At 40.2% G+C, this 12,342-nt stretch overlaps 1 protein-coding gene across 1 annotated transcript in view; it reads right to left on the reverse strand.

The window, feature by feature from the left end:
- SYNE3 (spectrin repeat containing nuclear envelope family member 3) overlaps positions 1–12,342 on the reverse strand; it is a 54,805-nt gene that overhangs the window by 12,829 nt on the left and 29,634 nt on the right. Inside the window, exons 5-15 of the mRNA XM_075282442.1 lie at positions 10,985–11,143; positions 9,651–9,995; positions 8,501–8,637; positions 7,074–7,251; positions 4,861–5,043; positions 4,007–4,150; positions 2,603–2,737; positions 2,338–2,487; positions 912–1,084; positions 707–793; positions 300–368 (exon numbers count right to left, since the gene is read on the reverse strand). Of these exons, the coding sequence (XP_075138543.1) occupies positions 300–368; positions 707–793; positions 912–1,084; positions 2,338–2,487; positions 2,603–2,737; positions 4,007–4,150; positions 4,861–5,043; positions 7,074–7,251; positions 8,501–8,637; positions 9,651–9,995; positions 10,985–11,143 (1,760 nt within the window). The remainder of the gene's footprint in view (positions 1–299; positions 369–706; positions 794–911; positions 1,085–2,337; positions 2,488–2,602; positions 2,738–4,006; positions 4,151–4,860; positions 5,044–7,073; positions 7,252–8,500; positions 8,638–9,650; positions 9,996–10,984; positions 11,144–12,342) is intronic.

Raw genomic sequence — 12,342 nt, forward strand, 5'->3', positions numbered from 1 at the left:
AACGGATAAGCATAGGACCTGTCCTGAGTTTTTGTCGCACACACGGGCCTGTGATAATACAAGGGAGCGTGTATGGGGCTATAAAGACAAATGGGTCAGTATGCAAGCCGTAAAAAAACATGGCTAGCATGCTGACAATTTACATAGTCATGTGAATAAAGCCTTAGAAAAAGGGTTTATGTACATGAAGCTTACCCATGAGTTGTGGTAATGGAGCAGTTTTGTGGGTTGGATGAACTAATGTGGAACACTTATGTTGCTGTGATGTGAAGGCAAACAATGAAAGGATTACTACAGACCTAGTACTTGTCTTATTTGTCAGGGTCTTGTCTTTCTGAAGGAAATCGTCTATATCCATATCTGAGTGACTGAAAGAAAATAAAATGAATCACCCCACATCATGTCATGTGTTACCCCCAATGTACCCTATAAATACACTGGTTCTCCAAGTTACATAACAGATGCCCTAGGATAGGTCACCAATTAAAGAACAACAGGTTCCCGGCTGATCAGCCAATCACGTGAGCGCTGCAGTCTCGTCACTACTTAACAAGTACAGCGACGTACATTTATGTAGGGCTGAGCTTCACATGAATGGGACTGAGCTGGCATCACATAATATTACAGGGACTCTATGAGACAGGACACAAGTTTAGGGAAAAGAGGGGAAATAATGGCAGATGGGTTGTGTAAAAGCAGTATTTACCTGGATGTCTGGTGTACTGTGATGTCTGTGAGTTTCTGTACAGATTTGGGACCTGTCTTATGTGTTTCAGTCTCTTTCATGCTCCTGCTGAATGTAAGCAATATATATTATGGTGTTACTAAAAGAGTTTGTAGTCACGGGGCATGACAACCTTTCAGGTCATAGTTCTCTTCTGTAATCCAGCGTCACATACTGCTCTCCTTACCTGGCCATTTGCTCGCAGAGCTGCTGTAAGGATTTCCAGGAGTCAGCTAGTTGTCTGAGCTCAGAATGGATGAGAGCAGCCCCCTCTGGAGACGAGGTGTCAATCACATTCTGCCCCTGAACCTCCACCAGATGACGCTGTATTTCCTTTTCTGACAATTCTGCCTTCAGCACCTGAGTACAAAAGTAAAGGAGCCACATTCAATACAGGACTAGCAAGTGAAGCAATGAAGCAAATAAAAGCAAAAGATGAATGCAATACCCTAGAGCTGTGCTCACAATTCTGCAGATGGATAATAAGACCTGTCAGCAAATGTCTCATCAGACACACCCCTAGCATCTTAGCTGAGTTATTAAAATGTAAGAGAGCAATTTGTTATTCCTTCACCAGTTAAGTGCTTAGTTCTAACATGAACACTTCTGCTCTGTGAAGACAGTGATCTAGCAAAAAAAAAAAAACAGCTGGGAGATTTCAGCTCTGAAGTCTGGAGAATAGTGAATGAACATCTAACATCGAGCTGGCAGCTTGCGGTTATGCGGGAGCTGACTTTTTCTCATAGGAATGCATTGACCAGCGTTGATTGGCCGAATGCTATACAGTGTATAGCATTCGGCCAATCAATGCTGGTTCTGCAGGACGAGTAAGGGCCAGTTCACATTAGCGCTTGCCTCCCATCCGGAAGGAGTCTGCAGGAGGACCCCCCCCGAACGGAATATCAGCGCAACTGCAAGCGCTGTGCAGTTAAAGCGCATGGACCCCATAGACTATAATGGGGTCTGTGTGCTTGCCACGCACTGCCCGCACGAATCATTCGTGTGGGCAGTGCACTGCAAGCATACGGACCCGTTATAGTCTATGGGGTCCGTGCGCTTTAACTGCACTTCGTTCCTCCTAAACACTCTCCTCCTGTTACTTGTGGACTTGGTGACTTTCCTTTAGTCGAATAGTGGTTTCCCCTGAAACTAGCATTTTTTCCCATAGACCATAATGGCATTCGATATTCGATCAAGTAGTCGAATATTGAGGCTCTACTCAAAACGAATATCAAATCTCGAATACTTCACTACTCGCTCATCTCTAGTAATGATGTGACTAGTGAATTTACTAACCCATCAAAACCTGTTTTCTGGTGTAGATGGGGCGCACCTTTGGGGCACAGCTCGTTTTTACACCAAAGATATGCCACAGTTTTAGTTCTGAACTCTGCTCACCACTTTGTAAGTAAGTGGCGAAGTGGGGTGAATATGGCCAGACAGCTTCAACCCAATACATTTATTATAACCCAAGCTAGAAATCTGGCGTGAGTTATATGTCAAATCTTTGGCACTCCCTGAATGGTGTATATTTAATTTCTGGTGCATAGTACCTCCCATACGGTGCCTGAATTATTAAGAGTTAAATCTACACCATATTATGTGACCTGTACCTCAATATCCTTCTCGCCCCAATTCTTTCCACCATTTTGGTAGGATTCCAGCTTTTGTCGAGTGACCATGATCCAGTGCTGAAGATCCCGGAGATTATTACTGAATAGCCGGTGGTTATTAACATTTTCCTTGCTTTTCCGTATCTTGTTCTACAGGAAGAATAGCATATGTAATAAAACTAACATTAGTTACTCACAAATGAAGACAGTAGATTCCTTGTATTTCCATCTCTATGGCAATAAATGGGATCAGTGAAGAGATTACCTCTAGAGACCTCTGTAATGTTAGGTAATCTGAATTCAGTTGCTCGGCTCTGTGTGCGTGGGTCGAGTGTGATCTGGTCATGGAGATCAAGTCTTGGATGGGGGAATTAAGGCTTATTAATTCTTCCAGCAGAATCTGCAAAATACATTCATGAATAAATTATATTACACTCCTCAGCATTGAAACTGTGACGCCAAGGACAAGCCATAAAGTTATGCAAATTGAGAAAGTAGCAGGTGTCGCTGTTATCTGCAAATGAGCAAATATACAAGCATCTGGCTACAATCTCTGACATATGGGAGGAGCATAATAGGAAAACTGAAGACAAATATTTTTTAACCATATAAAACATGGGTTCATTGTGCAATACCTCCTATTCGTCAATGTGGTAGTTATCGCCATTTGTCAAAAGCTAAGATGGAGAGAATCTTAATATTTCGAGTCATTGGTTTATCACTCTGGTAGATTGCCAAGTGCCTAGGCCAGTGGTTCTTAACCTTGTTTGAGGTACCAAACCCACCAGTTTCATATGCACATTCACCGAACCCTTCATTAGTGATAAATCAAATATGATATTTTTCCATATTCAAGACATAGGTATATGTTTATTTACTGGTACACAAAATGAACCGTGCATAGGGCCTAGGGTTCGATCGAACACTGGTTAAGAACCACTGGCCTAGGCTAAGATGTCAGGCAAACTGTCTAGCTACCAGTGTTCCATTGGCCCCATTCCACTGCTCTCAAAGGCTGGAATGGTGAACAGCAAGATGGCAATGGAGGCTGGAGATTGTGTTGCGTGTTTTTGAGCCAAAGCCAGGATTGGATTGAGCAGAAGGTAGAGTTATAAGATCTTCCTACATATTTTGCAGTCATTCTTGGCTTTGGCACAAAAAAAACGCAACAAAATCTGCAATAAAAAAGTAGCATTTCCGCAATGTGGGGCCTTAGCCTCAATCGGTTTTTTGGTGTAGATGTAGCATATTTTTGGTGCATGGACACAAGCACCTTCTATGTCCCACTAATCAATTGTTATAAAAGTGAGCAGAGACTAAAGCAGGCCAGGACAGGAACATCTTAGCCTGAAAAATGTACTATAACTCACTCCAGAAAGCTGCCATGAGTTATACCTGACATTTACTCCAGTTCCTAATTGGCACAGATCTCAATTCTGGTGCACGGGAGTGTTCCTGAATTATTAAGAGGCCAGAGTATTTTATAATGCAGCTTCATCTCGAGCGAGCCGGGGTCTTGATAATAACTGGCATACAGTAGGCCGGCCTAATATATTCTCCCCACCCAATATGTTAAAACATATGATTGCAATATATTGGTTTCACACCAGGGAAATCTATAAAATTTTTGTCTATGGAAAAGGTTACCCCAACCAACAAATGAACTGACCTGCAGTCTTTGAATTTGCGCTTCCTTTCCAATAATATCTGGCTGAAGCTCATTTTCTTTGTTGCTTTTCACTCGGATCGCTGATATCTTGCTGTGCAAGGTCTTGAATGCAGAATCAAATTCTTTTCTCTGCTCAGCCAAACTCTAATTGGGAAGAAGAGTCACATGAGGTGATGAAAATGCCAGATATAGTAACATTAAAAACACAGAAAAACACATAGTATATCTTCTCTTCTCAGCATATGTGTGTCTACTTCCGTAATATATTACTGTTTATTATCCTGTATCTGTATTACTATGCTGCTGTAACACACTGAAATTTCCCCACTGTGGGACTATTAAAGGATTATCTTATATTACAAACAAAGCATTTCATATAAATTTTATTTTATTGCACAGGTATTTCTACTTGTTGGCCACCAGGTGTCGCTGTGCCCCTGCCAAACCACAATACCCATAACACAAACCATGCACCCTATGAAGTCTTATAGCAGTGATGGCGAACCTTTTGGAGACCGAGTGGCCAAATTTGCAACCCAAAACCCACTAATTTATCACAAAGTGCAAACACGGCAATTTAACCTTAATAATGTGCGGTTCCACAATTGCACTCAATTACAGACCTGCAAAATATGGTCATACGAAAGCTTTAAAGAGCTTTCTGCCCCACTGTGACCCCCCACACAGTCCAATCTGCTTCACAGTGACCCCCACACATTACAATTTGCTCCACTTTGGCCTCCACACAGTATAATCTGTTCCATGGATGGGAGCCCAAAGAGAAGGCTCTGAGTGCCACCTCTGGCACCCGTGCCTTAGGTTCGCCATCACTGTCTTATAGCTTGGCTTGCTACCTGTAAGCCTTTCTTCCTCTGTAGGAGATCTTGGTGAAGGGCTTCTCTCTCCTTTTCAGCTACAGCAATATCTTGCAGTAGCACTTTGGTTTTATCTTCTCCGAGGACAAGAAGTATTCGTTCCTTCTTCTTCTCTACAGCTGCCAGCTTGTCTTTAATTGTGCAGCTTTCTTCAAGTAACTTCTACATGAAAAGATAGTATGTAAACAAGTTAGAGCAACAATGGCCTACAACCTGTTGTACTGATGCAGGTGGGAAGCTGCAACTCTCTGTATGTCATCATAGTCTACAGCAGTCAAGGCATGCTAACAATAGTATGTTAACAGCTTAAAAGCCATGGATTGGTGGGGCAATACGGTGGCTCAGTGGTTAGCAGTGCTGGAGTCCTGGATTCAAATCCTGCCAGGACAACATCTGCAAGGAGTTTGTATGTTCTCCTTGTGTTTGTGTGGATTTCCTCCCATACTCCAAAAGACATAGTGATAGGGAAAAATGTACATTGTCAGCCCTATATAGGGCTCTCAATCTACCAAAAAAAAGAGCCATGGATAGGGGACCACTGATCTGTACATACATACAGTCCTATGAAAAAGTTTGGGCACCCCTATTAATCTTAATCATTTTTAGTTCTAAATATTTTGGTGTTTGCAACAGCCATTTCAGTTTGATATATCTAATAACTGATGGACACAGTAATATTTCAGGATTGAAATGAGGTTTATTGTACTAACAGAAAATGCGCAATATGCATTAAACCAAAATTTGACCGGTGCAAAAGTATGGGCACCTCAACAGAAAAGTGACATTAATATTTAGTAGATCCTCCTTTTGCAAAGATAACAGCCTCTAGTCGCTTCCTGTAGCTTTTAATCAGTTCCTGGATCCTGGATGAAGGTATTTTGGACCATTTCTTTCTACAAAACAATTCAAGTTCAGTTAAGTTTGATGGTCGCCGAACATGGACAGCCCGCTCTCAAATGATCTGAAAACAAAGATTGTTCAACATAGTTGTTCAGGGGAAGGATACAAAACGTTGTCTCAGAGATTTAACCTGTCAGTTTCCACTGTGAGGAACATAGTAAGGAAATGGAAGACCACAGGGACAGTTCTTGTTAAGCCCAGAAGTGGCAGGCCAAGAAAAATATCAGAAAGGCAGAGAAGAAGAATGGTGAGAACAGTCAAGGACAATCCACAGACCACCTCCAAAGAGCTGCAGCATCATCTTGCTGCAGATGGTGTCACTGTGCATCGGTCAACTATACAGCGCACTTTGCACAAATAGAAGCTGTATGGGAGAGTGATGAGAAAGAAGCCGTTTCTGCACGTACGCCACAAATAGAGTTGCCTGAGGTATGAAAAAGCACATTTGGACAAGGCAGCTTCATTTTGGAAACAAAAATTGAGTTGTTTGGTTATAAAAAAAGGCGTTATGCATGGCGTCCAAAAAGAAACAGCATTCCAAGAAAAACACTAGCTACCCACTGTAAAATTTGTTGGAGGTTCCATCATGCTTTGGGGCTGTGTGTCCAATGCCGGCACCGGGAATCTTGTTAAAGTTGCGGGTCGCATGGATTCCACTCAGTATCAGCAGATTCTTGAGAATAATGTTCAAGAATCAGTGACGAAGTTGAAGTTACGCCGGGGATGGATATTTCAGCAAGACAATGATCCAAAACACCGCTCCAAATCCTCAGGCATTCATGCAGAGGAACAATTACAATGTTCTGGAATGGCCATCCCAGTCCCCAGACCTGAATATCATTGAACATCTGTGGGATGATTTGAAGCGGGCTGTCCATGCTCGGCGACCATCTAACTTAACTGAACTTGAATTGTTTGTCCAAAATACCTTTATCCAGGATCCAGGAACTGATTAAAAGCTACAGGAAGCGACTAGAGGCTGTTATCTTTGCAAAAGGAGGATCTACTAAATATTAATGTCACTTTTCTGTTGAGGTGCCCATACTTTTGCACCGGTCAAATTTTGGTTTAATGCATATTGCACATTTTCTGTTAGTACAATAAACCTCATTTCAATCCTGAAATATTACTGTGTCCATCAGTTATTAGATATATCAAACTGAAATGGCTGCTGCAAACACCAAAATATTTAGAACTAAAAATGATTAAGATTAATAGGGGTGCCCAAACTTTTTCATAGGACTGTAAATAATACCTCTTATCTCAGTAAACATCATACCCTGATATCTGACCTCAATATTGTCCAGGGCATCGTGATTCATGGCCCCATCATTCACAGGCACTGTAGTGGCGTCCAGGACACTCTCTGCGATCGGTTTCCAGTAGAGGAATTCCCGTACAGGGTTCTGGAACAGCTGCCTCAGCTCAGACTCAGTGTCAGTGCTCAGCTTGAAGGCTTTGCTTTTTGCTCTGTAAAGATTTAACACAGAACACAAGAAAGTAAAGTATAATAACGGTACTGGAAGAGGAACAGTATTGTAATAGTTATGTTCTTGTATAAAGGGGCAGTTTTGTAGAAGTTATATTCTTGTACACCGGAGACGCTATTACAGTAGTTATAGTCTTGTACATAAGGGCAGTATTATAGTAGTTATATTCTTGTACACCGGAGACACTATTACAGTAGTTAGTCTTGTACATAGGGTCAGTATTATAGTAGTTATATTCTTGTACACCGGAGACACTATTACAGTAGTTATAGTCTTGTACATAAGGGCAGTATTATAGTAGTTATATTCTTGTACACCGGAGACACTATTATAGTAGTTATATTCTTGTACATAAGGGCAGTATTATAGTAGTTATATTCTTGTACACCGGAGACACTATTACAGTAGTTATAGTCTTGTACATAAGGGCAGTATTATAGTAGTTATATTCTTGTACACCGGAGACACTATTATAGTAGTTATATTCTTGTACATAAGGGCAGTATTATAGTAGTTATATTCTTGTACACCGGAGACACTATTACAGTAGTTAGTCTTGTACATAGGGTCAGTATTATAGTAGTTATATTCTTGTACACCGGAGACACTATTACAGTAGTTAGTCTTGTACATAGGGTCAGTATTATAGTAGTTATATTCTTGTACACCGGAGACACTATTACAGTAGTTATAGTCTTGTACATAAGGGCAGTATTATAGTAGTTATATTCTTGTACACCGGAGACACTATTACAGTAGTTATAGTCTTGTACATAAGGGCAGTATTATAGTAGTTATATTCTTGTACACCGGAGACACTATTACAGTAGTTATAGTCTTGTACATAAGGGCAGTATTATAGTAGTTATATTCTTGTATATACAGTAGGTGACAATATTACAGTAGTTATAGTCTTGTACATAGGGGCAGTATTTTAGTAATTATATTCTTGTACATAGGTGACAATATTATAGTAGTTATATTCTTGAACATATGAACACAATTATTAGAAGTTATATTCTGGTATACAGAGGGCAGTGTTATAGTTATAGTAGTTTTCATTACATTTATTATGTGTATGGAGTTAAAACGTTTCAACCAACCAATTTCCTAGAATAATCATAACTTAGCTCCTTCCCAAACAAAATGAAAAGGAAGCTTGTGTTCCATCCTGAGTTATGATATAAGGGATGTTAAGTACCAATATAAGTAGAGGGTGATGTAGATACCTCTGGTAGTCGCGCATGGCAGAAATGACTCCATCAGACAGAGGCTGAACATCCTTGGAGAACTTGAAGAGATCTCTCAGCTGCACCTTCACACGCTCTGCTTTGGCTTCTTCTGCTGCAAGTGCAGATTTAGTGGCCTAAATAGTAGCAAAAAATATCGGTATTATATTGTCTGTAAAAATAAACTAAATGCAAAGTCAAACCGCAATTCTCTATACTGTAGGATCTATAGTTATGGAATAACATTTTGTGTGGAGCAGTTCTATTGCTTTATAGCTGTCATATGGCAGTGGAGCAGTACTATTGCTATACTTTCAACAATGCTAGCTACATGAGCAGGGCAGGGTAAACCTTAAGGCTAAGACCCCAAGTTGCAGAAATGGAGCATTTTTTATTTTTTGCAGATTTTGCTGTGTTTTTTTGAGCTATAGTCAGAAATGGCTTGAAAAGGAATGGAAGATATAAAAAAGCATATTTCCCTTATATTCAATTCACTCCTGATTGAGGCTCAAAAAATGCAGCAAAATCTGCAACAGAAAAACGTTGCACGTTGCATAAACGGAGAAGTGTGGTATTTTACAGTCCCTGCAATCCCATCCACACATTGCAGAAATATATCAATTTCCAAAACCGCCATGAAATTGGGAATTGCAGCATGTCAAGTATACCTACGGAAACACTGGCGGTTTTCCAATAGATATGATGGGAGCAGAACGTCTGCAGAGGAAATTGCTGAGAAGCAGAAGGCTCCATTCACTATACTACAATGATGGAGTACTGCATCTCTGCTCCCATTCAGATGCATAGAAGCAGAGCTGGGGTACTCTGGCAGGGTCACCATACTGCAAGCGAAGCCTTCTGCTTCCATTCTCCAAACCCTGTACAGATTCTAGTGCCCAAGGCTGCCTAGAACAGCCTATTGTATATACTTCGAAGAGTTAAAAAACTATAATATTGAACAGCATTCTACAGCACTTTTTGTACAGTATTTTAATATCTGATCACCTGACAGACAATCGATATCCACTGAATGTACACTAACATACAATTATTTGGTAGAATGGCCAAACACAGGTTAGCCAGTAACTATGTCACTCTGTTAAGGAAATTTTATTGCTGCGGTAAAAGAAAATCCAGGCTCAAAGCTCACATTTAGCGTTTTCCATAGGGCAATTAAGTCATCTTCACTCTTGACCCGCTCCCCAGACTCCAAGCTCTCCTCCAACCTTTGCGTGGCCTTACGAAACTCATTGATGTTAGCTTCAAGCTGCCGGGCTAGCAGAATGAAGGCGTTCTCTGAATTGTGCGTCTTCAGCAGAGTTTCCTCTTCTTCGTCGTTCATCTGTTTTAACTCATTCAGGGTTTTGCGTAGTTCCTCTAGTTCCTTGCAGATCTTCTCAGCTCCCAAAGGAGATGTGTTCTTAATCACCAGAGCAGACTTCACCTCCAACCCTTCTAACTGTTTATTACCGCTCTCCACATCTTTACTGATTTCCTACAAGAAAACAGAAGACCTATAATAAGAGCATCAACCCTAGAACAAGCGACAAGTGAGTGACAAGCAATATGGATGGCGTGATCGCTCTCACAGGGGTAGTTACTCAGCTCATTCACATCATGTAGAGGCCTGTTTCATTTAGGGCTCATTCATATGATCTGTGTTCCCCTCAGGATATTTGGATCACAGCAGATTTATGTTAAAAATATAACATAGGAATACAAAGAAAGGTTACAGTACAGGTGGCTCTTGAAAGTTGAATGCCCCCTCCCCATCTCTCCTCCTTCCTGTCTTCAAAGACATTCTATTGCACATATAGGGGAAATAACACTATGTATAATACTGGGAGGGGTCATTTATTTTTATAGATTAATAATCCTTTTGAAGTATGTTGTTAGGACATTTATTCAAAACATTTTTAGGTCACTGTCACTTTAAAAGAAAAAATGAGGAATTGTCGGAACTCAGGAATGTTCATAATGACAGGGAGGAACAGAGTTTACATTACGCAAAAATCATCTTCATAGTGCCTGGGTGTGACATTATATAACCTGTCACAGCGTATGTGTCAGTGCAAGGTGTCAGTGATAACACAACACAGGATCTTTCTATCTATCTATCTATCTATCTATCTATCTATCTATCTATCTATCTATCCAATCTAATTATCTATCTATCTATCTATCTATCTATCTATCTATCTATCTATCTATTCAATCTAATATCTATCTATTTCTACCAACTGTACTTTAAAAGTTTTTAGCAGGTGTGGTCTCCACAGAGCCCTGAGCTCAACATCATCCAATCTGTCTGGGATTACATGATGATACAGAAGGACTGGAGCAAGCCTACATCCACAGAAGATCTGTGGTCAGTTCTCCAAGATGTTTGGAACAACCTCCCTGCTGAGTTCCTTCATAAAGTGTGTACAAGTGTATCTAGAAGAATTCAACTATACTTTCTCCATTTGTGGAATAATTTCATACCTGCAGCATGTCCAGTTTGTTTTCTGTAGAATTGGAGGCTGATCCTACATAAAACTTCAGTTTTTCAATCACGCTATTCAGCCAGGATTTGAAGCTATTGACATCTGCCTCATAGGCCTCATGATCCTTCCAGATCTTCTCAAGATTTTCTACCCACTCCTAAAATAAAATAAGAAATCTTGTATACGTGCATATAAGAACGTATAAGACAGCTGAAAATGTTACCATATGGTCAATCTTTTCGCTTGTGATATGACAGGACACAGGTATTTCTGCTGCAGTCAAATTTTTTTATTTTTTAGTTCACACGCTGATAAAATTGACATAGAAAGGGTTAACCTCACCTTCACTGTGTAGCCTGCGGTTCAGCAGAGAATGGTGGGACAATACACACAAGCTTCCCATACATTCACTAAACTAAATCCAAACAGACATGAAACTGAGCAAACAGCCTTGGCAGAATATTGAACTAAGGCCAAACCCAAGCAGGCGTCTGGCACTGATGCCAACCAGAGCTGTAATCATGTCCTTGGGTGAAGAGGGAGAAGAAAAGAACAAAGGTTCAAGTATCGTCAGGTGCTCAGAATACAAGTACGGATGAGATTTCACCTGGCCACCGGTATTAGGGAACACAATCAAAAAATCTAGTGGTTGTCTTTATCTGCTTTCCCATGGATTAGACACAATCTTATTCAGTTATATGGGTTTCCAATGAGTGTGGAAATGTTCACTATGTCACCAACTTTGTGCAGTCCACTGAACCTAAAGTGCCAATAGGTCACAATATAATCAACTACACATCACTAGTTCACTACATATTGATCACCATATAATCAACTGCAGGTCACCCGACCACTACATATTGGTCATCATATAATCAACTATAGATCACCAGATCACTAATAACTGGTTACCATATAATAAACTATAGATTACTACAATCTGGTCACCATATAATCAACTGCAGGTCACCAGATCACTGCCCATAAGTCACCAAGTTATCATCTATAGGTTTACAGATCAATATTCTTAGGTTACTAGATCACCTACCTATTGATCACAGACCATAGGTCATTAGATAACCAACACAAGTCATTGGAACAGTTCACAATATTATTATCATAATATTATCCATAGTTCACCATTCAAATGGCTTATACGTCATCACAGCGGTATCTACAATTCACCAAATTATCTAGAAGTCACAAGTTTTTATCTAAAGTTCTACAGTGAACAGCTTTCTAACAGCAAAACTTTGAATACAGCTCTGGATGTAACTGAAAAGTTACATTAATTGACTAAAAATTGGATGTTATATACAAAGTTAGTCAACATTTTCTGTACATTTTAACAGTGAA

The sequence above is a fragment of the Leptodactylus fuscus genome, chromosome 7, assembly GCF_031893055.1.
Source record: "Leptodactylus fuscus isolate aLepFus1 chromosome 7, aLepFus1.hap2, whole genome shotgun sequence".
Classification (NCBI taxonomy): domain Eukaryota; kingdom Metazoa; phylum Chordata; class Amphibia; order Anura; family Leptodactylidae; genus Leptodactylus; species Leptodactylus fuscus.